Source organism: Lacerta agilis, chromosome 15 (assembly GCF_009819535.1).
Source record: "Lacerta agilis isolate rLacAgi1 chromosome 15, rLacAgi1.pri, whole genome shotgun sequence".
Lineage (NCBI taxonomy): Eukaryota > Metazoa > Chordata > Lepidosauria > Squamata > Lacertidae > Lacerta > Lacerta agilis.
This window is the reverse complement of record NC_046326.1, coordinates 28,492,461-28,519,871: the sequence shown is the minus strand read 5'-3', so window position 1 is coordinate 28,519,871 and position 27,411 is coordinate 28,492,461. Positions and strand designations below refer to the sequence as shown.

Sequence of the window (27,411 nt, the reverse complement as noted above, 5' to 3'; positions counted from 1 at the left end):
CAAGGGCCATCTAGTCCAACCCCCTGCAATGCATCTAGAGAGTCCCTGACAAATGGCCATCCAATGTCCGTTGAAAAACCTGCTCTTAAGTCAGTGTGAACATTTAGTTCTGGGGTGCTTGAAATGTTTCAGAGTACAAGTGTTTGAATGAGAAACCAAGTCAGGCTCAGCTCAACCTCTTGCCTGCAATATCAGCACTGGACTACCTTGCAGGGCTGTTGTAAGTCAATCTCTCAGCACACAGTCCCTCCCACACCTGAGTCTGCAGTAGGGGTAAACCAATGAGGTCTATCGACTACAAACCATTGCTTTTGCAAATCATTCTCAGCCTGACTCCGCAACCGTAAAATATTGACAGCCATGGACTACAATGCAGGCTTGTTGCAAAGTACTCTGCTCCCTGCTAGTCTGCAAATCTTAGCAATGACATCTGTGCCGGCAGAGTTGATTAAAAAAATAATAATTGGGGAACTCAGGGGAAATTAAATGCTCCACACAAAAAGAAACTTAAGAACAGAAACTCCTCCTTTGGTTTCTCTAATGTGATCCCGGAAGTGTCCTATCTGGAGAAGGAGAGGAACTCTTTACTTTCCCCCCCCCCCATCTCTGTGGCCGGCGCCATCTTGCCGTCCCCATGGAAACGCGGCCTAGCGGAGACGCCGAAGCCTCTCCAAAACCCCCTCAGACCATGGCGGAGGCCGTGTGGAACGAGGACCCAGGCGGGGCAGTCTATCGTTCCCGGGACCCCATCAGCAACTTGCGCGTCAGGTCGGTACATTCTCGCCCCTTCTCTGCCACACTTCGCCATTTTATCGCCCCCTCCCCTCCAAAAAAACCTCGCCCCTCCACTTCCTCTCTCTCCAGCTAAGCTAATCCACCACCCCATCGATGAATCAGTATCACCCACAGTGATCAATCAGTATCACCTGTCAATCAGTTACTCGGGCAATCAAAGCAAATCCATAATCCTCGATATCAATTTTAGGGGGTGGGGGGGAGAACAACACTCCCATCACTCCACTTGCAGATCTTCCTGCCCCAAAGAGTCTTATGCAAGCTTGAAAACTAGCAAACTCATTAGGAGAAAAGCTTCCCTTAGTTTGAAGGGTTTTTTAAAAATAAAAAAATAAAAAAATTGTGGCCTCTTTTCTGTGGGGCAGGATCTGCTTTGATTGGTGCGGTTGTTTTAAGTTTCTCTTAATTTATTGCCATTGCTCCCAGTATTTATCTGCTTGTTTATATAGCGCTTCATTAAAAAAAGAGGAAGCCTCAAAGCATTTGTGTGTTTGTTGATTCCTGCATTTTGCCAGGGGTTGGACTAGATAATTCTCCCATGATTCTAAGTTGCTTTGAGTAATTTTTATGAGGAAAGTGACTTATAAATAATAACAATAGGAAACATGGGAACAAGAGAAGCTGCCTTATACCGAGTCAGACCAATGGCTCATCTAGCCCAGTAGTGTCAACCCTGACTGGCAGCAGCTCTGCGAGGTTTTCAGGCTGAGAGGATTTCCTAGCTGTATCTGGATATGCTGTTGGGGATTGAACGTGGGACACAGAAAGCCCTTCCCATAAAGATAAACTAAGAGTGCAGCCCTCAAGAGTCTGAATAAAGAGCCTATTTCTGCCTTATACCAAGCCAGACCAATAGTCCATGTAGCTCAGTAGGGTCTACACTGACTGGCAGCAGTGGCTCTGCAGATGACTCGGTACTTAAGGCTTACACTCTTCTTCTCATGCTCCAGATATTGCTTTCTGCCTCTACAGAGTTCAGATCCAGCGCGTGACCTCCACCAGCCTCCTGCTGCAGCAGTTGCACCTGCCTTTCAGCCAGTCAGGACAGCAGCTCATCAGCTTGGCCAACCTCGGCACCCACAACACAGCAAGTGAGTGGGCTTCCGTTTCTTCTGGCTGCTCAGCTGATGGACCTTCACTGCAATATCTCATGCCGTCGTGTTGCTTTTCTGGCTAAGTGTAGACATTAAGGTCTCTTACCTATTGTACTGCGGTTCAAGTTGGCTTATTTGAGCATTCGCACCTTGTCTGACTCCTGCTGCGTACAGGAAAGAAAAGCCCTTTTTGGACTTATTTAAAGAAATATGAGTTTGATGAATTTTCGAGTGGGATTTGAAGTATGACCAACAGAAGGTATTAGAGTTTCCTCCGCAGGGCAGTCAGAATTGCTGTGTCAGTTCAGATGCTCTAGATGACAAGAAGCCAAAGCAAAGAATTCTGGGAGTTAGGTCAAGCACGTTGAGCAGTTGTGTCAACAACTATGTGTGCTCCATGTGGAGTTTCCCTTGTGCTTGATTCGGAAGCTGCAGTTAGTGTATAATGCTGCAGCTTGATTGCTGATAGGAGTGAGGTCTTGTTGGCCTAGAGCAGCTGTGCCTAGAGATCTGGATTGGTTGCCATTCTGCTACTGGTCCAAGTTCAAGGTGTTTCTGTTCGTATATAAAACCCTGAACCTGTTTACTTACAAGATCGCCTTACGTCATATATGCCCACTCAACTGCTTCAATGTATGGAACTTCAATCTTAACGGGTGGCACACAATACCCGTTCCACATTTGTAAGAAATCAGTCTTTTAGTGTTGCAGAGTCTGTACCCAACTGTCTCCTGTCCTTCTGTGTTCCAGGTAACCATTGTCCTGATGAGGAGAAAGAGGAGGCCGTGATCGGCTGGCAAGAGAAACTCTTCAGTCAGGTGAATGGACGAGGGAGTCTTCCAGGTCGCAAAGCATTGCATTTCTGCATTGCAGAGATTAGACCAGATGATGCTTTGGGTCCCTTCCAACTCTACAGCTGCATGATACTTTAGGACATCTCAGAATCCCTTGGAATTCTCATTTCATTTATCCTCGCAACAGAGACACCTGATAAAAATTTATGCCTTGTCCAGGCATTTATTGGTTCTTAATTTTTCATTTACTATTTCATTTTTGCGTTTTGTCTCTGAATTTTTATTGACAGTGTGCATTTTCATTTTATTTGTGCCCAAATAAATTGAGATTTTTTAAAAAGGGATAATTTTGGGGTGGGGGATGGGTCTGCTCTCTGCTGCACTACCACTTGAGTTTTTTCTGTGCTTTCCCCAGTTTGAGGTCGATCTCTATCAGAACAAGTCTGCCTGCCAAAGCCCTCTCGACCAGCAGTACCACCAGGACGTGCTGAAGCTAGAAGAGTCTGGGGGTCGGAAGAACCGTCGGATCTTCACCTACACAGACCATGACCGCTTCACCAACTTGGAGGAGGTACCCGCTGGCCTTCCAGGAGGGTGGAGATGGGATGGAATAGCCCTTGGCATGGGGTATAGATTCCTCTCGGGTGTCCTGGGTGGTGGGAGGGAAAGAACTGTCCACCTCCTGCAAATGGGAAGCAATGGGCCAGGGAATCTAGTTTATAACCCATATTCAGCTTCATTGGATGTCCCCAAATTCTAGCATTACAAGAGGGGGAGCTATCTGGTTGGCCTCTGTGAGAACAGGATGCCAGACAGTGGATGGGCCCCCTTTGACCAGGTCCAACTACAGAGCTCTCTTGATATTCTTAAAAGTGACCGGCTGCCTCCCTGTGTTCCAGCACAGCCAGAGGGTCACCACATCTGTCACAGAAGTCCCTTCGTACCTGGCAGAGCGGATGGCAAATGTGAGGAGGAGGAGGCAGGAGCGGAGGCCGAGGTGTGTCGGGTCAGCCATGCCTCTGGGTTTGGTAGGCCCTGATATTGGATCCATCATGGTGCGTTCAAACTAAAGCAGAAGGGGGCCTGCTTCCTTGTGGGTAACTGTCTCCTGTGTGCCTCTTGGCAGGGAAGGGAGCATCCTGAAAACCCGACTTGTCACCTGGGAACCCTCGGAAGAATTCATCAAGAACAACCATGTCATCAACACCCCCGTGCAGACCATGTACATTATGGGGGATTTGGGACCTCATGGCAAGTAAGTTGGCACTTGTGGGTTGGAGCCCTCTTGGCCCCATCTCTCGCTATTGGGTCTGGTTTGGAGCTCAGCACTAAACCAGCAGTTCACCTTGGTGTGGGCCATAGATCTCATGGCAGTTCAGAACATGAAAATACAAAATAAAAACACAAAATATATACTAAAAACAAGAATAAACCAACAACACAAAAACCAAAACGCTCCCTTCCCCCACCAATATTAGAAGCGGTAATCTATTGTCCAGGGCTCAGGTTCCACAGTTCCAAAAAGGGGCTACTTCATGTCACACCATCCTTGCTGCACCATAGTGCCCTGTGCTGCCAGGCTCTGCCGGGGCCTGCTTTTCACCCTGACCTCTTCCCCGCAGACTTGGTTGCCGGGAGCATGAGCACGTCCTCTGTACAATCCAGGTGGACAGCAACGGAGTCATCACCGTCAAGCCAGACTTCACAGACACAAAAGGCCCTTACAGGTGAGCAGCACAGGCCTGTCAATCAATCAACTGGATGTTTGTTATAGTCCCCCAACCATCATATTATAAAATATAAAGAAATACAAAATATGATGTTATTCTGAAAAATGATCAAGAAATAGTGTTTAACCTTATAACTGTTGCAAAGATTACAATAGCTAAAAATGGGGGGGGGGAGCATATCTCCTACTATATCCCAATGGATTTGGAAAATTTGGTCTATAGTAATTATGACTAAGCTAGTTTATTGCAAAAGAATACATATAAACCAACCTAAGATTTTTTGGTGAAATGAATATTTTTATAATGTTTTGGAACAGTAATTTTGATGATGATGTTCAAACTTATGCCGTTTTGAGCATTACAAGTGTTTCTTTACACTTTTTTCCTTTGGTCTGTGTTAATTACTACTAGTAGTAATATTTTAAAAAACAAAACCACAGCCTTGGAAGATGGAATTATATGATTCTATGATTCATTGGAGGTTTTTAAAGAGAGGTTGGATGGCCACCTGTCAGGGTTTCTTTCGCTATGATTCCTGCATTGCAGGGAGTTGGACTAAATTACCCTTAGAAGTACTTTCCAACTGTATGATTTTAAGACTCCTAGCCAATCCTCGGCCTCTCTACCTTCTTCGTCTTTGCAGGGGCAGGGAGTAAAGGTGGGAGGGGGAGGGGCAGTTACTCTGGGTCTTCTCTGAGCTTTGGTTGCCTTGATTTGGGGACCCATAAAGGATCGAGCTGGAAGGGGAGAAGCGGGAAATATGGAAGTTCACCCTGGAGAATGCCTCGGCCCCCGTCAAGCCGGAGGAGCAAGAACGAGAGCAGCGTGTCTTCAAGGATGTAAGCACCACCTTTGGCTCTGGGTGGCGGGGAGTGGGGTACATTGGCATAGGTCAGCTTTCCTCAACCTGCTGCCTCCTCCTACTTTGTTGGCGACAACCCCACATAAATAAAATATGGTGATTGACCCTGTGGCTTCAACAGAATCCACCCACTATTACCCCAAGGAAGTGTTTCCATGCTATTTAAGTTCCTGACTCCCAGAACGAAGGTAGGGTGGGGTTGGAAGCCCCCCCCCCACTGTCCAGGTTTGCTCACCCTCCTTTCTGACTTCATGCTTCTTTCTTTAGTTGTACAGCCGGCATAAGGAGTACCTCAGTGGACTTGTGGGCTCTGACTTTGAGATGGTGAGTGACTTTTACTTGCCCTGGTGGGTCAGTCGTCTGGTCCTGTTTCCAGAGGGGCTCGGAAATGCAATGCTGCAAGCAAGCTTTGGGAATTAAGCCCCCCTTCCAGTGAGCTCTCTCTCTTTCCCCTCCCTCCCTTGCAGACCCTCCCTGGTGCTCTCCGACTCTTCGTTAATGGTGAAATTGGTAAGGCTTTCAATTCCCCATGTTTCAGAGGTGTTCCTTGGGGGTGGAGTGGGGAGGGTCCCTCCTCATGGGCCAAGGGGGATGGTGGGCTGCCCCTGAATATGCTCATCCTTCCCTTGCACCCACCCCACCAATATAGACAACATTCCCACTACAGGTGTGATTCCTGCATTGCAGGGCATTTGACTAGAGTTGGTCACTTCCAACTCTGTAGTTCTATGATTCCATCCCCTGCGTGTGCCCTTTAAATCTGAAGATTCCACAAAACCTCCAGAACAGACTTTGGTATAGCATAGAGTGGGGGTGGGAAATTCCAGTTGCACTAGCATAAATCTTTCATATGCTTCCAGAGCACAGTGCAAGCTAACGGGCCAAAAATCAGACTAGACGTTCACATTTGCATGTATGTAACTTTGCAGAAAATATTGAACAAGGAAACATTAAGCTTTACCACCACATAGTTCAGAAAAAAGGAATACAGTGATGTTTATACTGGCTTGGGAGGAAGCCACAATCTGTCACCACCTTTCCTTCAGTTTCAGCTCAGGGCTATGAGTACAACAACCTCTACATCCACTTCTTCCTGGAGCTGCCCAGCTGTAAGTGAACAGGAAGTGGTTGTGGGATGGGAGGAAGTAGGGTGGCATCATCCATGGCATGGGCCACAGCTGCCCAACCAGAGCCAGCTGAAAGCTGAGCGGGGGCCTGGACCCCCAGCCTTTGAGAGTACAGGGGGCACTGTTGCAGGCTGCCTAAAGCCTGTCTGCCTCTCTCTACTGACCCTAACTTCTGCTGTTTTGTCTGGCCTTCCCCAAATCTGGTGCCACATTCCACACAGATGCATGGCACCTTTTTTGGGGGGGGGTTCTTACCCTTGTACTGTAGACTATGCAAACCACACCCTCATTTGCCATCCAGGTATGCAAGAGGCATCGTCAGGGAACACAGATTCCAGCCAGGCAAAATGCTCCAGGAGTGAGCAAAGCAGTGCTATTGAAATTCAGAGCTTCCTGGGTCTGAGACTCCCCACCCTGACCTAAAGAGAGAATGTGGTGTGTGTTTGTGCGTTTCTAATCTGCTGTGCCCAAGAGCTCATTGTGCAGCTATTCTGGAGTGGAGCTGTTTTTTGCAGCACTGACCCTCTTCCTTCCTTCTAGGCTGGTCATGCCCCCCATCCCAGCAGCTCTCTGGCGTGACACAGACCTGCACTGCCAAGACCCTTGGCAGGGTAAGTGAATGGGGCACAGCTGGGGGGCTGAGTCTCAGCACAATCCTGGCCAGGCTTTGCCATCTGGTCCTCCCCCAGAGACATCTTTTCTTCAACTCTCTGGAGTAAGCGGCTCCAAGACTTCAGGGGACGCAGGACTTTCTGGGGAATTTGGGTTCCTGAGAATCCTGGTGTCTTGAAACTAAGGGTTGTAGACCCATTGAAACCAGTGGACCCAAGTTGGCCATGCCCATCATTTCCCATGGGTCTACTCTGAGTAGGACTTGCAGTGGAGATGGTCCTAAGTTTCGAGCCCTTTAAGCTGGAGAGAAAAGCACCATTGCTTTGGGCCCCTGGTTCTTAGTCAGGTTTCATATTCTTACGTGAATAAGAGTGTGAGAAGAAGAGGGGTAGATCAGGCTCATGGGGGCCCATCCAGTCCAGTCTCCTGTCCTCACAGTGACCAGCCATATTCCCCAAAGGGAGTGCAACAGCAATTCCCCTGTAAGGGAGAAATGTGATCCTGTGTGATTCCCCACTTGTGATTCCCAGCACCTTGCATTCAGAGGCATCCTGCTGCCGCAGTGGCAGTGATGGCTACCAACCCAGGTGGCTTTAAAAGGATTAGGCAGATTCATGGAGGAGAGGACTATCAATGGCTACTAACCATGACTGCTGTGCTCTGCCTCCAGAGTCAAAGGTAGCAATGCTTCTGAATCCCAGTGGCTTGAAGCCACAGGAGGGGAGAGAGAGGACTCCTGTGCTTAAATCCTGCTTGTGGATTTCCCACTGGACCATCTGGTTGACCACAAGAGAAGACAGCTACTTTGGCCTAAAAAAGAACAAAGTCAGAAAGAAGAAGAAACAAGAAAAGGAGAAACCTTAAAAAATAGAAAGGGAAAGAAAAGGAAAAACAACAGAAAAATATAAAAGAGTAAAAGGACTTCCAGCTTTCTGTCCTGCTACATATTATATTCATCCCTTAAAACCCAACGATTCTAGCTTCTATAAACAAGGTGTTGTTTTTTTCAATCTTCAAACCCGCTATTACAAATTCATTTTCTCTTTCATGCAAAAAGTCCATAAGAAATTTCCAATCCTTAACAAATGTTAGTCATGATTTTTCTCTAATTAAACATGTTAACATTGCCATCTCAGCCAGATCCAATAATTTTATCAGCCATCCTTCTATAGTGGGTAGGGCTGTATCTTTCCATCTTTGTGCATATAGCAGTCTCACCGGTGGCTGTAGTGGTCCTTTTCCAAAAGGCTCTTCTGACATTCTTTCATTTCACTGCGGAATGTAGACAAATCCCTTGACCCTCTTTCAGGTGTGCCTGTCTAAGAACCAACACCCATTCCACACACACACACACACACACACACACACACCTCATCACAGATTCTTGTTTCCTTGCCGCCTTGCACAAGAGGTGAGTTTCCCTTCTCTCTTTCCAGGAGAACGTGGCCTTTTTCTCCTTCCCTTTCACCCTGGAGGTCTTCTTCTCCCAGGAAGACGAGTTGGAAGGTGAGTCATTCCCTCACATGCCAGCTCTGTGGCACTGCCAAGCAGCGTCCAGAGGCAATAGATGGAGGAGATGTGGTGCCCCTCAAGTCCTTCTCGTGGTGAAAGCCCTCTTGGAAAAAATTGGAGCACAGTTTCAGCTGGTCTTGTGCCGAAGGATGTCAGAAGGGCTTCTCAGCTGTTGACACATGTGCAAAGTAGTGAGGGTGGGGGTTGCTGTTGACACCAGAATGCCTCACCACTTTGCGCACTTGAGGGTGAGTGTTACCCTTGACTCCTGGAGGGGATCTGCCCTTCAGCATCCGAGCACCAGCTCAGTGGTCAGGAACATCACTTAGACCAGAAATTACAGAATCATCTGCATTTCAATATATTTAGTGTTTTATATTGTTTTAGTTTTATTCATGTTTCATTACTTTTAACCGATCGTCATTTTTCAGCCTTTTGCATTTTATCTGTGTTGTTTTAATTTGTGTAAGCTGTCATGAGTTCCCATGGGGGGGGGAGGCGGGATAGCGGCAATTCCTGCCTTGCAAGGGGTTGGACTAGATGATCCTTGGGGGTCCTTTCCAACACAACAATTCTATGAGAGGAGGAGGAGGAGTGGGTCGCCGGCCTCATCATACTCCTTGCCCCCCTTCTCCCACAGGCCCCCTCCCCCAGTGGCCTGTCCTCTACTTTGAGGTCCTCTCCTTGGACTACTGGCAAAGGTATCGCGTTGAAGGATACGGGTTTGTGGTCCTGCCGGATGTGCCAGGTAAGAAGGCACATGGGGGGGGTGAAGTGGGGGGCCTCCCAACGAGCTGGTTTTGATGCCAGCTGTTTGCCATGCTCCCGACTGAAGCCAAGCTGGGGCAGATGGGAGTTGGGTATCTAAAACATCTGGAGCAGTGGTTCCCAAACTTTTTCAGGCCACTGCCCCCATGGTCCCATAAGCTCATTCCCAGGGCCCCCTACCCTATAAAAAAAATAGAAAAGCAATTTACACGGCCCGCTAAAGAAGATAATAACACAATAAGATTCAAAACAGAAGCAATTAACTGCACATTTATTCAGCATCCAGTTGAAACTCTATAGTTTATTTAGTTCAACAAAACTGATGAACTTGATCCAGTGCTATCAGCTTTTCAAAATCTGACCGTAATTTATACCTCTCGCGTTCCCCTGTCACTCCCTTGCCTCTTAGCGCTGCCCCCCCCCAGTAATCCCACCTCCCTAGTGGGTGGTACTATCCCCTTTGGGAAGAAATGATCTGGAGGGCATCAGATTGCTCAAAGGCTGGCTTGAAGAAACCCAAGAGAGCTGCTGCTAGTCAGAACAGGCGGTCCTGGGCAAAGCTGCCCTTTTGTCTAACTTTGGTACCAGACGGCTTCAGTTGCCCATTGTCTTTGTGCATGACTTAGTTGCTCCCATTTCTATCCCACCTTTCCTCCAAGGAGCTTCAGGTGGCATACGTTGTTTTCCTCACAACCACCTTGTGAAGTGAGAGAGGCAGTGCCTGACCCGAGATCCCCCAGTGGGTTACACCTGTATATTGCTGAGCTGGAATTTAAACCCTGGTCTCTTCCATATCGTAGCCCAGCACTCTTTAACTGCTGCATCGCAGTAGTGGCATGTGGCTGGGCTCCGTGCCCTAGTTCCTTGTGGCAATGCTCTCAGTGGTTGGTACTGCACATGTGTGCATGTGTGTGTTTGCTGACTGGCCCGTGCCCTTTTGAGGGACCAAATAACCTCTTGACCACTCCCAAATCTGCTGGCACAGGGGCTCACACCATTACAGCATCCACTTGGCGTCCCATGGAGCTGGGAACCTTCTCGGAACTGCAGAGGTTTTTCATTGGGGGGTCACCGGAGCTGGAGGACATGACCTATGCCAGAGTGCCTGGAACCTTTACGGTGAGTAACCGCACTTGGAAATAAGTCGGTATTTCTCCCCACCAACACAGTATAGCATTTCCTACTAGCCATGACGACAGCATTCATGAGAATATAAGAAGAACCTGCCTGATCAGGCCAATGTGGGCCCATCTAGTCCAGCATCCTCTTCTCATAGTCGCCAACCAGATGCCCCAATGGGGAGCCCACATGCAGAACCAGTGCACAGTAGCAGCCTGACCCAGCTGCCGGCTGCTAGGCTCTTTGTATGCTCCTGTGTCATTGCCTGAGGCCATCCCACTTAAGGGTTGGCTGGATCCTTGAGGAAGGCATGAGGAGGAGGCCTTCTGGGTGGGGGGTTGGGACGGAGGGGCTACCAAGACTTGCCCTGACCTGGGGCTCATTCTCCCTGCAGGGTGAGCGCCTGAGCCGGTTTGGCTTCCGCACCGAGACGACAGGAAGCGTCACCTTCCGGCTGAACTGCCTGCAACAGTCCAAGTAAGCCACGGGTGTGGGTGCTGCCCCAGATTATTTAGGTATTTCATAGAATTCTAGAACTGTAGAGCTGGGAGGGACCCCCGAGGGTTATCCAGCTCCACCCCCTGCAATACAGAAATCACAGCTCGAGAATTCCTGTTCAAAAACCTCATGTGAAGGTCCACAACCTTCTGAGGTTGTACGTTCCACTGTTGAACAGCTCTCCAAGTCAGAAAGTTCTCCCTGATGCTTGTTTAGTTATTGCACTTCTATCCCAGTCTTTTTCTCTGGAGAGTTCAAGGTGGCATACATGGTTCTCCTCCCCTTTCTCATTTAATCCCCTACAATAACCCTGTGGGGTAGGTTAGGCTAAGGGAGGCAGCAGTTGGCCCAAGGTCACCCTGTGAGCTTCCTGCCTGAGTGGGGATTGGAACCCTGGTCTCTCCCAGACCGTATTCCAACCCTCCACCTCCTACCGCGCCCTCTGGGCCTCTCTGTCTGGCCCTGCTGGATCAGACCAAGGTGAGGCCATTCTGCCCACCACAGTGGCGCCCTCTCCATCCAACCTTTGGGCTGCCTATCAGGCAAAGAACAAGATAGAGCCTGTGTACAAAAGCTGCCCAGGCAGGCAGTTGGCTCTTACTTCAGCACTTCTGACTGCACAGCTTCAGGAGGGTACGAGGTTGGCATTTAGAGCCAGTGTGGTGTAGCAGTTAGAGTGTCAGACTAGGACCAAGGAGACCAAGGTTTGAATCCCCACTTGGCCATGAAGCTCACTGGGTGACTTTGGGAGTCAGTCATTGCCCCTCAGCCTAACCTACCTTGCAAGGTTGTTGTGAGGATAAAGCTCCTTGTAGGAAATGTAGGATGCTGCTGCTGCTGATATCATCATCATCATAATCATTATCATTATCATGATTATTATTATTTAGGAGTGCAGGAACAGCCACATGCCACCCACAACTCTTCCTCTTGGCACTTATCTCCATTGGCATTCACCCCCTCACATGCTGCTCCAAGGCAGTTATGAGATCTCCCTTCTTAAGAACCTTCAAGATGCACAAGGTGTTGGGTGGGGTGTTCATACTTGTTCTGACCCTCCTCTTCCACCAGAGCCTTCCTGGACTCAAGCTCCATGAGGAAGCGCATGCAGAGTGTCCTGGACCGGCTGGGCACCTACGGCCAGCAAGGCTCTCTCTACAATGTCCTGGGTAAGGAGGGAGAGTGGGGGCGCAAGTGTTGGGGTGTTCCTTTGCACTGGGGTTGTGGGGGGGAACCCCAGTCCAGTTTCCATGCTAAATAGCCCTATTTATAGAATCATGGAGTTGGAAGACCCCCAGGGGGCATCTCGTTCAACCCCCTGCCACTCAGCTGTAGCTCTTTCCTTCTCAGGCGGGTAATGTGCTTTTGAAGCCCTGAGGCTGCAGTCCTCTACACGCTTCCCTGGGAGTAAGTCCCATTGAACTCAGTTGGGATTTCTTCTGAGGAGAGAGAAAGAGAGAGGGTGGCGATTGCATTGTATCTTCAAATGATTAAGTTAAAAATACCCCAAAGTAGTAGAATATATGGCTATCCTTTTTTTATTTAGGTTTGTTTATTTTCTGATTGCACCATTTGAATTTCCTTTGCATGGAATGATGGGTCACAAAGTGTAGAGCCTGACTAGTCTAGAGTTGCAGGTGGGGGACAAGCCAGATGCCCAGACTGAACACGCTCCTTCTCCGCTCTCCATCTTTTCAATTTTGCAGAGGCTTTCCAGAGGGCCCGGCACCGGATGCAGGAGGCCCGAGAGAGCCTCCCCCAGGACTTGATCCACACTTCCGCCTCCAACCTCCAGCTGTGAGGAAAGAAGTCTCGGGTGACTCCTAATGGCAGCCCTGGCTCCTCCCACTCCCTTGTGGAAGGAGGAGTCTGTGAGCAGCTCCGCCCCGCTTTGCCTCACCACTGAGCTTTCTTTGTGTTGAGTGACTCCTGAGCCCAGGCAGTGGCAGCAGGGGCGGGGGGGGGCTCTGCTTGTCTGGGGGGCGTGTCCTGTGGCTTACTTGCACTCTAGCCCTGAATCCCTCCTTGAGGCATCCACAAAATGCATCCAAGTAAAGCCACATCTCCTCATCCAGCGATCACCAGCAGGACTTCTCCACCCCTCCATTTAACTCTCAGGATGGGCGGGAATTCTCAGGACAGGGCACACAGCACCGCCCCCCCCCTTGCAAAAGCGGAGTTGTTTCATCCATGCCTTGAAGATCAGAATCGAACTCAGCCGCAGCAGCAGCAGCGTCAGAGGAAGCCCTGCTCACAGAATGGTAGTTGGAAGGGACCCAGAGGATCATCTAGTCCAACCCGCTCAAAACCCGCCACCGTCAAGCCCAGCCGCAAAAACTTTGCAAGCCAAAATTGACAACTGCGAAAGAAACAGGCTCTGTCTGAGGAGCTGGCCAAGATCATGGTCCTTCTCCTCTTTGGGGGTGACTTCTGCAAGGGGCCGAGAGAGCCATTCTGTTAGGCTCCATTCTTCGCACTTTGTGGTAGCATCTCTGGTGGTCCTTCTTCAGAGCCCTGCAGAAATCCCAACCCTGAAACAACCTCTTGTTGTTTGGTCTGATCATAAGCAAGGCCAGTTTTAGTGTTAAGGGTGGGGGGAATATATTTTATTCTCTTCCAGTTGCCAGCCTGTGTATATAATATTTTGTTAATATTATTGTTCTGAATGTCTGGGGCAGGGGACAATTGAAAGCAGGCCTTCCCCAACCTGACGCCCTCCAGGGGTCACTGGACTCCCATCAGCTCCAGCCAGGTTGGTTGGGGTTTGATGGGAGTATCACCATCACAGCAGGGGCTGATGGGAGTTGGAGTCCAAAGCATCCAGAGAGGCACCATGTTGGGGTGAAGCTACTTTAAAGCCATGGTGGCAATGCAATAATATTTTATATTGTAGCAGAACTGTGTGCAGAAGTGGCTTCTTTGTTTTCTAATGACAAAAGAACAGATTAAACTGCACTAAGGTACTGAAACCCAGAGTTTTCTCAATAAAACCATCTCCCTTCCATTTGGACATTTTTGCTGGTCTGCAATCCCAATCCTCTTTGCTATCCCAGATCTAGTATGAACTCTGGAGCCTCCAGTCAGCTCCAAATCCAGGATCCTGTTTCATGGAACCATGTAAGTAGGAGAGGAGGGGTCTGCCCTTTTCTGGGGTGCCATACCCATTTCCCCATGCTGCCCCCAGGATGCTCTTCCCAGGGATGGGTTACTCTGAGCAGACCGTCTCAGTGATGTCACAGAGCCCTCCTGGGTGTTTCTGTTCCGTGAGCCAAGGCCACCCTGAGCTTGTCACTTGAGGACACTTTTCCTGCCGGCTCACCTTCACTCCCAGCTTCCTTCTCTCTCTCAGAAGCAAGCACCCAGCCCAATACAAAGTGAGCTGGAGGGGATCTCGAGGCCCCTTTCATGGAGAGGGAGGGAGCCTAGTTCATTCTTTTGCAGTGAGGAAATCCACCAGTTTGCCATCCCTGGGACTTGATTCCTTGAGCAATCCACCAGTCAGCATTAAGATGAGCAGCATCTCCAATCTGGGATGTGTGAATTGATTTTGCGCATATTGATTAACTGGTGATGGCTAGATAGGTAGATAGATAACAGAATCACCGAATTGTAGAGTTGGAAGGGACCCCGGGGATCACCTAGTCCAAATCCTTGCAATGCAGGAATCTCAACTAGATCATATATGACAGATGACCACCCTACCTCCGCTTAAAAACCTGTCATGTGAGTCTGTTCTACTGTCAAACAGCCCTTACCATCAGAAAGTTATTCCTGATGCTTAGTTGGAATCTCCTTTCTTGTAACTTGAAGCCATTGATTCGGGTCCTAGCCTCCAGAGCAGGAGAAAACAAGCTTGCTCCATCCTCCATGTGACAGCCCTTTAGATTTTTGAAGATGGCTATCATATCTCCTTTCAGTCTCCTCTGTACCAGGCTAAATATACCCAGCTCCTTCAACCATTCCTCAGAAGACCTGATTTCCAAACCACTGATCGTCTTGGTTGCCCTCCTCTGCACATGTTCCAGCTTGTCAACACCCTTCTTAAATTGTGGTGCCCAGAATTGGACACAGTACTCCAGATGTGCTCTGACCAAGGCAGAATAGAGTGGTACTATTACTTCCCTTGACCTGGACACTATATTTCTGTTGATGCAGCCTAGATTAGCATTAGCTTTTTGTTGCTGCTGCTGCATCAAACTGTTGACTCATGTTAAGCTTTTGGTCCACTAAGACCCCCTAGATCCTTTTATGTACTACTGGCAATCCAGATATCCTTCATCTTCTATTTGTGCAGCTGGTTCTGCCTGGCTGTGCAGAACATTACATTTTCCCCTATTGAAATCTATTTTGTTAGTTTTGGCCCAGTTCTCAAATCTGTTACAGTCAAATTGAATCCTGATTCTGTCCTCAGCAGCATTGGTTACCCCTCCCAGTTTGGTGTCTGCAAATTTGATGAGCATCCCCTCAATACCTTTATCCAATAAATAGATAGCAATTTCACTCTTCAGCTTAAATCTTTGCAAGAAAAAGTGACTTGATTTATTCCTCTGTCCCTCCCCTCCTCCACCACAAGAGACCTTTGCTGTGCTATGGGACCATTTGAATGTAGACCTTTCTATTTCCAGTTTGGGTGCCGTCCCCCCAGTACACACAAGCAGGGTGTCCCCATATAAGTTGATCTGTGCCAGTGGCCAGGGGTCAATTTCTGCCCTTAGCTTCTGTTAATAATCTGTGAACATACGAAGAACCCTGCAGGATCAGCCAATGGGGGCCCATCTAGTCCAGCATCCTGTTCTCGCAGTAGCCAATCAGATGCCCGAGCAGAAGAGCTGGTATTATTTAGTATCTGGTGCTTGGAGGTAGAATACAACCATCATGGCTAGTAGTCATTGATAACCTTCTCCATGAATTTGTCCAGCTCTCTTTTAAATCCATCCAAGTTGATGGCCATCACTGTCTCCTGTGGTAGGGAGTTCCACAGTTTAACATCGTGGTGCATGGGCTTTCTTTTGCCTGTTCCAAACCTCCAATATCCGGCTTCACTGGATAGCCCTGAGTCCTAGATTTACAAGAGAGGGAAAGGAAACATCTCCCTGTCACTTGGATAACCTGGGGCTTCTTTGGAGGGGAGGGGAGTATGCCTGCCCCTTCCCAGATGCCTTGAGACTCCAATGGGGCTGACACCAGGTGTGCCAGTTGATGGCTTCCGGCTTCCATGGGGCTGCTGGTGAGGTATTGCATGGTCTTGGAAATATGTATTGGGAGTCTCAACATCCATAACCTGTGTGTGTTTGTAAGGGCTAGTTGCAATTGTTGAAAATTCCATCTTGGGACAGAAAACACAGAGCAAAAGGCATATAAGGGCATGACTGACGAGGGAGAATCATCCAGTGAAGGTAAGGGATTTGGGCAGTTTGTGAAAGCTTTCCCCCCCCCTTTTTTTAAAGTATAAATATAGTAATTCAGGGCCACTGCAACTTCCTTCACAACTTCCAAGGGATCCAATGCAACTTTTTGCCTTTCATGGAATTGTAGAGTTGGAACGGACCCCAGAGGGTCATCTGGTCTTACCCCCTGCAATGCAAGAATCGTTTTGTTCCCTTTGCATTCTGTAGGGATGCCACTCGCCATACATCATTCCCAAAGATCACTGCTTTGATTGCACCTTAAAAAGATATGTTGATCTTGCACTATTTCCCAGCAAAATAAATAGTACAGTTGGCAAGTTATCCCTAAATCAGACTTTGTCAACACGGTGCGCTCCATATGGTTTGGACTACAACACCCAGCAGCCCCAACTAATAGAGCCTATGTGGTGCAGGGGCTGATGGGAGCATGGCTATGCTTGCAGGGGCTGAATAAAAACAACGGAGAAGGGGAAAAGTTTAAAACAAGCATCAATAAACCATTGCAGGAGATGTGCTCTTAATTGCTTGCATAAGCCTGACAGAATAAAAATGTTTTCAGTGGGTGTTTAAAAGTTGCAACAGAATACAACCACTGGTTCTTCCTATGTCTTTCCCTAACCCTGAGAGGGAAGTTAGACTGAGAGACAGAAACTGGCCCCAAAATCACCCAGTGAGCTTCATGGCTGCATGGGGATTTGAACCCTCGTCTCCCAGGTCATAGCCTGATATGAACACTTGTAGAGGTCCTTCTCATTTACCCCTTCTGCTCCTCTTATGTGGCTCTTTCATCCTGCCTTCGGCACCCTGGCGCCCTCTAGAATATGACTCCTGTTATGTACTGAGTTGAATAGGATCCAAAATGCAGCAGTCTGATTGGTCCTAGAACAATAAGATTGAGATTGCAGCAGTCTGACTGGTCCCAGAACAATAGGATTGAGATTGCAGCAGTCTGACTGGTCCCAGAACAATAGGATTGAGATTGCAGCAGTCTGATTGGTCCCAGAACAATACGATTGAGAGTGCAGCAGTCTGATTGGTCCGCAGGAGCCACCCAATCCAGCTCCAGGTGGAAGTAATTCCACACTCCGATTGGCATACAGGAGTATCCCAGAATTAGCCAATCACGTGGGGCCCATTGTGTAAATAGTGTATATAAAGCAAACGTTTTGGGGAAACTGCATTCCTCACTACTATGAGCTGAATAAAGAGCATGAAATTCACACTGGACTCCGAGTATATTTCAACTCCCAAGTGGCCTCCAAAGGAGCAGACAAGGGGAACATGCCCCTTTGGGTCAAAAAAGGGGTCACCACCCCCCTGCTTGAACAAATGTAGCGTTTTTCTGCTCACTGCAGGAAGAGGCAAACAGTTATGATGAGCACTGTAAATCAGGAGTGCTTCGTGTTTGGTCGTCAGCATAGAATCCTAGAATTGTAGAGACCCCAAGGGTCATCTAGTCCAACCCCCTTCAATGCAGGGATCACAGCTAAATAAACCCTCGGGTGACCGTCCAACCTTAATTGAAAAACCTCCAATGAAGGAGAGTCCGCCTTCCGAGATAGTCTGTTCCACTGTGAACATTTGATTGGACTCCAGCTCCCATCATCCCTGGCCGTTGGCCAGGCTGGCTGTTAGACCTGACAAGAGATGCAGCTCATCAACATCTGTACGGCCCCAGCTGTAAATGGCACTCAACTTTCCCCTTGTTCCTTTAAAAGGGAGCAGACAGTTTTCACACAGACTTCGCTCATTGCTTGGTGGCAACGAGGTCTAGAACCTTGAAGCTGCTCAGGCCTTCGGAACTGCCACCTCCCTGCAGAACGTTGGGCAAGCTATCGTGATTCTTGTCCTTTACTCAGGTCACCTCCACTCCATCAGCCACCTCCTGCAACTCCCAGAGGCCGCATCCCAGAAGGAGGTCGTCCTCTGCATTGTGAAGGCGGCTCGCAGCCAGCCAGCTGCCGTGATACCGGTTCTCGTGATGATGCTCCAGCAGGACGAGGTAGGAAAAACTGCTTCTCTAACTTAGACCATTTTCCAAGACCGGTACCCCCCACCTCAAGTGCCCTTCAAAGATTTAGGACCACAAATTCCATCAGCCCCAGCCTGAGAATTGTAGACCAAAACCTCTAGAGAGCACCAGCACCAGTTGACAAAGAGTTAAACAACTATATAAGGTGAAACTCGAAAAATTTGAATATCGTGAAAAGTTTCGTTTCTTTCAGTAATTCAACTTAAAAGGTGAAACTAATAGATGAGATAGACTCATGACATGCAAAGTGAGATATGTCAAGCTTTTGTTTGTTATAATTGTGATGATTATGGCGTACAGCTGATGAGAACCCCAAATTCACAATTTCAACTTTGGGGTTTTCATCAGCTCTACGCCATAATCATCACAATTATAACAAGCAAAGGCTTGACATATCTCGCTTTGCATGTCAGGAGTCTATCTCATATATTAAACTCCAGTAGCTAATGAAAACAATTGCTTACATAAATGGACTTTTCCACGATATTCTAATTTTTCGAGTTTCACCTGTAAGTTTTTGCAGGCATCTGAAGGTAACCCTACTTTGGGAAGCTTTCAATGTTTATGCTGTATTTTTGTTGGAAGCCACCCAGAGTGGCTGGGGCAACCCAGTCAGATGGGCAGGGTAAAATAATAGAGATTAAATGGACAGGTCCTTCCCTCCATGCTCAGAAACTCTCTCTTCCTGCAGGCTTCTGCCTGGCAGAAGGTGGCCATCTATCGCAGTCTGCGGGCCATGATGGAGCACGGCCTGGAGGTGGAGCCTGCCGGCGAATTCATCCTTGCAGCCTCCAAGCACCTGAGGGCATCCCCAGATGTAAGGATACCACAGATGACTCTCAGAGGCATCTCCCTGCTTGGCGGTTAATTCTGGGTGGTTGTTGTTGCTTTTAAGACATCCTGAGGTCAAACCCTGCTTTGTGAGCTCCCAGCCATGTGGAAGGCGGGCTGAGATTTTCATCCTGCCTCCTTTGTTTTATTTTATCAATGGCATTTATCTCCCACCATTCCCCATCCCCCCCCCACCAAGGAGCTCAAATGTACAAACATGGTTCTCCCTCCTCCTCATTTAAACCCCACAACAACCCTGTGACTTAGGATAGGCTGAGAGGCAGTGACTGGCCCAAGGCCACCCAAGGAGCTTCGTGGCCGAGTGAGGATTCGAACCCTGGTCTCCCAGGGTTCCTAGTCAGACACTCTAACCACTATGGCACACCGTCTCCCTTTGCTGCCAGGCCACTGGACTTTGTGCTTCCTAATCTCATTTCCGCCTTCTCAGCAGGAAGTGCCCCGGGAGCTTCAGGCAGCGGCAAGCAGCACTCTGGCCACTTTTGCCTGCCATCACTTCCACCCCATAATGATGGAGCTCCAGCACCAGCTCAAGCCCTTTGCCCCGCCAGATGAGTTCACTCTCCTGACCCTGGGGAAGATCGCAGCCAGCAATGGTATGAGGGCCAGAGGCAAGTTCCGTCTTCACCCCTGTCCCGCTCCAAATTGCCAAGAGTCCAATAAGGCTCGTGATCTGTCCCGGGAAGCTCCTTGATAAAACCCAGGGGAGGTTTCATTCCCCACCCCAGGGTACAATCAAGCGCACTTCCTGCTTTCTTTGCCCATCTCTCCTCAGTGTACAGCTGCGTCCCTTTCCTGGGCATCACCCTGACCACCCTGCAGACCGCCATGCGCCGGATCGAGGATGGACGGAGGCGCAGGGCTCTATGCACAGGTGGGTCCCACAGGGCCTCCTTAAGCGATGCTCTGCAAACTTGGGACACCTTACCCTATGGTCTTAACCTCTTCATGCATTAATGAGAGTTAAAAGCATGTTGGTTATATGAGGCTGAGTTATCCCCACCATTATCACAGTGGCCAACCAGATGCCCATTAAGAGAAGCCTGGTAGCGGGACCGGAGCACAGGAGCACCCTCCTCTCCTGTGGTCTCCAGCAATTAGCTTTCAGAAGCATTGCTGCCTGCATCTGTGGCAGCAGAGTATACCCATTCTGGGTAGGAGCCATCTATAGCCTTCTCTTCCTCCATGAATTTGTCCTTTCCTCTTTTAAAGCCATCCAAATTGGTGCCCATCACAGCCTCTTGCGGGAGTGAGTTCCACAGTTTAACTATGGAAGCAGAACTTCCACCTTGGTTAACATGCTCTACCTTTCATTTCTCTCTCCCCACCCCCTTCTCTGTCTCACATTCACATTCCCAAGCCCTGGAGCAGATGTGTGGGGCAATCCGGATATACCTGCGGACCTGGGAGCGAAGCTCTTACCCCCGCATCAGCGTCCAGCAGTTCTCTGCCTACCTGCTGCCTCTCTACTCCTGCATGACCCGAACTTGGCTCCCTGGATGCGATGCCCAGGTGAGGGGCGAGGGGCAATCAGTCAGTCCCCCCCCCCAATGATCAGCTGGGTGCCTTTGATGGACCCTCTCCTGGGACTCTCTCCATCTGGGGAGGGGTCACGGGTGAGTTTGCTGTCTCCCCAGGGATTGTGCTGCTGGTCCTTGGATGGAAGAGGGACACTTTCTACTGTGGCAAGATTTTGCAGCCTAGAGTAGAGGTGACTGGTCTTTTTCAGACCGAGGGCTACGTGATCAATGTTGCAGAGGCTGCAGGTCAAAGCCACTGGACATTAAAAAAATAATTAAAAGGGTTTTGTAGGGCAGAGGACTTGGGAGACCAGAAAAAACTTTTAGCACCATACTATCACAACATAGGAACCACAGGCCTAGTCAATAAAATGTTTGTTTTATTTTTTTAAATACTGTGGAACCCTGGTTCTTGAACACCTTGGTACTTGAACATTTCAGCTCCCGAACACTGAAAACCCAGAAGTAAGTGTTCCGGTTTTTGAACGTTTTTCAGAAGCCGAACGTCCGACGCGGCTATTGGCTATTGTTTCCAGTGCACCTGCGCCAATCGGAAGCCGTGCCTTGTTTTTTTTTTTAACATTTTGGAAGTTGAAAGGACTTCTGGAATGGATTACATTCGAGAACCGAGGTAGCACTGTAGTTAAAAAATGGACAGATTTTGGAGAGCCTTGAGAAGGGGCACAAAAACATCTTGGCATCACAGGATCACAGCAGGTGACCTCTTAAATTTAGAACTTAGTTTTTTGTTTTTTTAATACTCAGAAAATGGTGGACTCTCCTTCATTACAGGGTTTTCTGTCAGGGATTATTTAACTGATTCCAGCATTGTAGGGGGTTGGGCTGGGTGACCCTTGGGTGGGGGGGTCCCTTCTAATCCAACATGCTATCATTTAAAAAAAAACGGGGACTTTGAGTGGGACTTGAGCACAGCCTGTTCTTACAGGGGGGGGGGGGTGGCTCTGGACCACCCTCACCCCTCTGCTGCACCCACTCACCAGCAGTCAAATAGCACCTCACACTCCAATCAGCACCAACCCTTTTTCTGCAGGCAGATATCTCACTGGGCAAGCAAACTGACCCAGGCCAAAAACATGTGTGGTTTCTTGCTGCCCCCCTCCCTAAACTAGCTCTCTGCCCTTAGTGACTGGGGGAGGACCCTGCCCTGTCACCAGTGTGGAAGGTGGGTTTCCCATCTTGCCTCCATATGTCTTGTGACGACTGCTGCCTCCCAACCCCCAAAGGTCCAGCTGGCTGTCTTGAAGACTCTGAGCCCCATCCTGCGACTCCTGCTGCCCAGGACAGACTTCCAGGCTCAGATCTACAGCGACATCTCTCTGCTCCTAGCCCAGTATGATAGCAGCACGGAGACTTTCCTCGTCACAAAGGTGAGAGTTGAGGGTTGCTGCTCCCCGCTGGCACCCAGAACTTGAGCAGGCCACTCCGAGCTCGGCTGCTGTGTCTATCTCTATTTAGGTGTATATACATTTTATCTGGTGCTGGAGGAGACTCTTGAGAGTCCCATGGGCTGCAAGAAGATCAAACCTATCCATTCTCAAAGAAATCAGTGCTCACTAGAAGGACAGATCCTGAAGTTGAGGCTCCAATACTTTGGCCACCTCATGAGAAGAGAAGACTCCCTAGAAAAGACCCTGATGTTGGGAAAGATGGATGGCACAAGGAGAAGGGGGCGACAGAGGATGAGATGGTTGGACAGTGTTCTCGAAGCTACTAACATGAGTTTGGCCAAACTGCGAGAGGCAGTGAAGGATAGGCGTGGCCTGCGTGCTCTGGTCCATGGGGTCACGAAGAGTCGGACACGACTGAACTGAACGACTGAACAACAACAACAACATTTTATCTGTTAAAAATATATATATTGCCGTGATTTTGGGGATGTGGGGGTGGTCTCCGACTGCTTGCAAGAAACCCTGGAGAGGAGGAGACCTAGGCAGCTGCGGGGATCCAGGGACCTTTCATCTTAGCAACTGATGGGGGTGGAATGAGCTGTTGTGCTCATTAGGCCCGACACTCAGCCCAGATTGTGAAGATAGTGTTTTTGCTAATAACAATACTAATAATTTATTGCTAATATGCCACCCGTCTGACTGGGTTGCCCCAGCCGCCCTGGGCAGCTTTCAACACATTAAAACATTCGCAGCAAAACATCAAACATTAAAAACTTACTTATACAGGGACGCCTTCAGATGTCTTCTAAAAGTCAGATTGCTTTTTTATTTCCTTGACATCTGAAGGGAGGGCGTTCCACAGGGCGGGCACCACTGCCAAGAAGGCCCTTTCCCTCACTTCTTGCAGGGAGGGAACTGCCAGAAGGCCCTCGGAGCTGGACCTCAGTGTCCGGGCTGAATTATGGGGGGGGGGGAGACGCTCCTTCAGGCATACAGGGCTGTTGTAAGAATTTTAAGGTATTTTATTTATATATAATAATTGTTATTAATGTACCAAAACAAATAAGGCCACATGTCTGAAAAACAGCACAGGAAGACAGGCCTCACTCCATTTTGACTCCCAACTGACCAAGTATTTCTTTGTCTCAGGAACAAAGGGGGGGGGGTTGCCCCTCCAGCTACTCAGCAGCCCCCTCCCTGAGTGATAATCTCTGGCATCCTGATACCTGAGTGTCAGACAAAAGGGTGTGATTAACTTGGCTGGGATATAGAGAAATGTAAATATCTTTTGTTTCACTTGATGGGTTTTTGGTGGAGGGCAAGAGGAGGCATGGGGCAGGGTCCAAGATGCTCAGATCACTGCTACCAGACCCTCCCAATTTTTGATGTAATTCTGATGTATGGAGGGGTGGTCTTGAACTGCAGGGGGGCAATTTCAAAAGTCTATATAGGAGCTTGCGCGCCTTTGTTCGTGGTCTTTTGCTTGCAAGACACCCTGCTGCAGCAGTTTCTAATAAAGGGCTATCGCCTTGCTTTGGGAGATTCTGTATCGTCTCTATTTATTCATAAGTGCTCTTGAGAGGATGGGAGCCCTACTAAGGCTCTCCCCTGGGTTCGTGGACTCCCTTCTGGGGTTGAACCTAATTTTTATAACAAAGGCCGAAGCCTTTTAAGGCTTTAAAGGTCAGTACCAACACTTTGAACTGTGTTCAGAAGTGTACTGGGAGCCAATGTCGTTTTTCTTATGCCTGTTGCAGATCCTGGGCCAGATCCTGGAAGCGTCTCTTGTGAACAACAACCCAATCCCAAGGGAGCATGTGGGGCCCCTCACCTGCGCTCTGGTTCGCCAGGTGAGAGGGGGGGAATTTTGGAGCCAGTGGGTGAGCTGACCCAGCAGGCAGGTGGCAATGGTGTTGTAAGAACATAATTTGAGGCTGTTGGATCAGGCCAGTGGTCCATCTAGTTCAGCATCCTGCTCTCACAGTGGCCAAGCATCTGCTCCGATGGGAAACCCAAAAGCAGGACCCGAGTGCAAGAGCGTGCTCCCTTCCTGCAGTTTCCAGCATTCAGAAGCGTGGCTTCCTCCGACTGCGGAGGCAGAGCCATTGGTAGCCTTTCCCACCAAATTGTCTACTCCTCTTTTAAAGCCATCTAGGTCGGTAGCCGTCGCTTCCTCATTTTGGAGCTCCATAGCTGAACTACATACTGCAGGAGCAAAAAATCACTGATAAAATGCCAACATCCTTCCTCCCCCTAGATCTGCACCAGGGGACAGAAATGGCCGCCTCACCCGCAATGTGAGGAGAACTTCAAAGAGATCGCTCGCATCTTCCTGCGCCTGGGTATGGACATAAAGAGGGGAGGCTCCCAGCTCGAACCAAGGGGAAGAGGGTGAAAAATGGTGGGCATCCACACCATGGGCCCCTACACTTACTGGGAGCATGGGAAGTCTAGCTCAATATTCCCTGCACTGACTGACAGCAGCAGCTCTTTGGGGTTTCAGGCTGTAGTAGACATTCCCAGCCCTGGCTGGTGATGCCACCGGGGATTGAACCTGGAGCAGGCAAAGCAGGTCCTCTAGCACTTAAGTTTCTAGTCCTCCTGGTTCCAGATCAAGAGCTGGTTTGAATAGGAACAGAGGAAGCTGCCTTATTACCAAGTCAGCATTATCCACACGGACTGGCAGCAGCTCTCTGGGGTTTTCCAGATAAGGAGTCTCTCCCGGCCCAACTGGGGATTGAACCTGGGACCTTCTGTGTGCAAGTCAGATGCCCTGGTACTGAGCTACAGCCCTTTTCTGCTCCCCAAACAGCCCGTCTGCACCCCTCTGGGCTGATGGGGGTCTTCCAGGGGAAGGTGGAAAAGCGCCAAGAAGACGTCTGTGTGGTGCTCCTGATGTTGTTCTCTGAAATTGTCGGTGCCCAGCGTAAGTATCTGGAGAGGAAGAGGGTCTAGGCTCATTCAGCTGCCCCCCCCTGCACCTTAGACCCCCAACTTCCCTCCCAGGGAAAGAGCATCCTAAGAGTGTTAAGTGAGGAAGAGAGTTTCTGGCCCAAATTTGCCCTCAGCCCTGACCTTGTGAGGTAGGCCAAGGCCAACCCCTCCTCTCATCTGCAACAGGAGGAGGCTGATAGTTCTGATCAACCTTGCAGGGCTGTTGTGATTACTGAAGATTACTGAAGTGATGTAAGAACGTCCCTTGACTGGTTTGAAAGAGCTGCCTGCAGTAGGACAACCTTTAACTGAAGAATTGGTTAGAGCCATTGCTTAAAACCCATAATTATAAATAATAATAATAATCTTTTTCCCCAGCCCAGGACTCAAAGTAGCTTACACAAATTAAAACAACACAGATAAAACACAGATAAAAGGCTAAAAACATATAAAAGATAACATTTAAAAATGAATTAAATTTTAATAGAATTAAAACAATATAAGAAAAAATGCATTAAAGTGCAGGTAATGAAAATAAAGTGACCACTCTGATGAATTGGGGAGCGTGCCTGTTTTTTAATGTCAGTTAAAAAATGGTAAGAATATCATAATATTATGATGATGGATAATAACAAATTGATGTGAACTGATGGTTGCCTAATGTCATTGTATGCCGCCTTTCCACAGTTCAACCATGCTCAAGGCAGCTTCCAACATGGAAAAAAATACAGCAATGCGACACAATAAAAGTAGTCATAAGCTATACCTGCAACATTTAAAAATACACAAGCAAACTGTGCAATTTCCACATAAATCACAAGAGCTAAAATAAAGATAACAAAAAAAACCAACAATAACAACTCCCCAAGCAACATTATTTTTTCCTCCAGGTATTTGTTTGTTGCATTTATGGCCCATCTTTTTCTCCAGTGATCTCAGAGGGACTTACATGGTTCTTCCCCCTCCTCATTCGATCCCCACAGCACCCTGTGAGGTAGGCAAGGCTGAGAGGCAGGGCCTGGCCTCCAATGTCACACCCAGGGAGTTTCATGGCCCAGCAGAGATTTGAACCCTCCCTAGTCCAAGTCCAACGCTATAACCACCACACCATGCGCTCTCCTCGCTCTCTCTTGTTGGACTCTAGCTCAAGTCCCACTATGGCCAACGGTCAGGGATGGTGATGAAGGGGGCTGGGCTCCCTCAACACCTGGAGGGAGGCTAAGCCTTACCGGCCTTTCTCTTCCAGTGCCCGAGCTCTGGAGCAGGAGGCAGCTGTGTGTGAGGGTAGTCAAGGCCGCTCTGGGTGACGACAGCACCAGGGTAAGAAGGAGAAGGGATTGGGGACGGCCAGCAGCAGCAGGCCCCAGACTCTGGCAGACGCCAGGGACTCAGTCCTCCAGGTTGCTGTTGAGTCGTGTGCCGTGGGTGGGACAGGGCCCCCAAACACTTTTAAGTGCCTCGTGGTGCACCTCTGCCGCTCTCGGGTGGCATGGGGCATTGTCTTTCCCCGCCTGCTCTGGCTCTCAGGTCCGCCTGGCCACGCTCCGGGCCATTGGGAGGCTGCTGCGCACCAGCTACCTGGAGAGGATCGAAGGCTGGCCTCTGAACTACGTCTCCCTGCAGATGGCTGTGTCTGCCCACCAGCTGGTGAGGGTGCCCAGGGGCCCTGCCCTGCCCTTGAGAGGGAGGGTGGGGAAACCTGGAGATTTCAAGTCAGGGGGGGGGGAGGTTGGGGCCCACCTCATGAGCTACGCCCGCTGTTCCTCTTTCAGACACACCCCACACTGAGCCTCCCCTTGGGCGGCTTGGAGGAGAAGGCCATTGGAATTGCCGGCGCAGAGGTCCTCCACATCGCTGTGGCTTCAGGAAGGGGCACCAGCCAGGTCAGGGACCCCTTGAATTTGGGAATCGAACGATGGCAGGGGAGATGTGGTTTCTAGTTCATTCTCTCTCACATTTTTTTTTCTGTGTGTTCAAGATCATAATCGTTGGGGGAATTAAACCATTCACATTCCACAGTGTGTGTGTGTGTGTGTGTTCTGAATCCATAGTGTTACACAAGCCACTGGGGGTTTGCATAAAACACTTATTGTTGGTAATGAAAGTTATAAAAGGCAACCACACTACGCCAGAACAATCTTGTTTGGCCAAACCCCGACAGCCCTGCTCTGGTGAGTTAGATATTCCAAAAATGCAATTCTTCCAGAGAAGAATGGCAAATCAAGTTGACGGATTATGCCAAAATGTCTAAAATGACCGGAAGAATCAGAAATCAGAAAGACCAAAATTTTAATATGGAATGGGGGAAATTTATAACTTATCTTAAAGACCATTGTTAACAGTTAAAA

The 27,411-nt window shown here is 49.0% G+C and overlaps 2 protein-coding genes across 2 annotated transcripts in view; both read left to right on the top strand.

The window, feature by feature from the left end:
- The first annotated feature begins 632 nt into the window (after positions 1-632).
- Positions 633-12,814, top strand: MKS1 (MKS transition zone complex subunit 1). The gene is made up of 18 exons (XM_033171928.1): positions 633-768; positions 1,768-1,886; positions 2,640-2,707; positions 3,099-3,254; positions 3,583-3,680; positions 3,810-3,938; positions 4,306-4,410; positions 5,144-5,252; positions 5,543-5,599; positions 5,743-5,785; positions 6,322-6,384; positions 6,943-7,013; positions 8,451-8,520; positions 9,167-9,274; positions 10,280-10,413; positions 10,808-10,890; positions 11,983-12,080; positions 12,618-12,814. Exons 1-18 carry the CDS (start codon positions 635-637, stop codon positions 12,710-12,712), a joined length of 1,740 nt encoding a protein of 579 aa, XP_033027819.1. The 5' UTR covers positions 633-634; the 3' UTR covers positions 12,713-12,814.
- Positions 12,815-15,925: 3,111 nt separating this feature from the next.
- The window catches only part of LOC117060346 (maestro heat-like repeat-containing protein family member 2A), a 25,025-nt gene continuing 13,539 nt past the window's right edge, over positions 15,926-27,411 (top strand). The window contains exons 1-13 of the mRNA XM_033172559.1: positions 15,926-16,307; positions 18,179-18,321; positions 19,043-19,168; positions 19,634-19,796; positions 19,976-20,074; positions 20,561-20,712; positions 21,965-22,108; positions 23,887-23,979; positions 24,387-24,471; positions 24,942-25,055; positions 26,310-26,383; positions 26,591-26,710; positions 26,836-26,946. Of these exons, the coding sequence (XP_033028450.1) occupies positions 16,277-16,307; positions 18,179-18,321; positions 19,043-19,168; positions 19,634-19,796; positions 19,976-20,074; positions 20,561-20,712; positions 21,965-22,108; positions 23,887-23,979; positions 24,387-24,471; positions 24,942-25,055; positions 26,310-26,383; positions 26,591-26,710; positions 26,836-26,946 (1,455 nt within the window). The 5' untranslated portion in view covers positions 15,926-16,276. The remainder of the gene's footprint in view (positions 16,308-18,178; positions 18,322-19,042; positions 19,169-19,633; positions 19,797-19,975; positions 20,075-20,560; positions 20,713-21,964; positions 22,109-23,886; positions 23,980-24,386; positions 24,472-24,941; positions 25,056-26,309; positions 26,384-26,590; positions 26,711-26,835; positions 26,947-27,411) is intronic.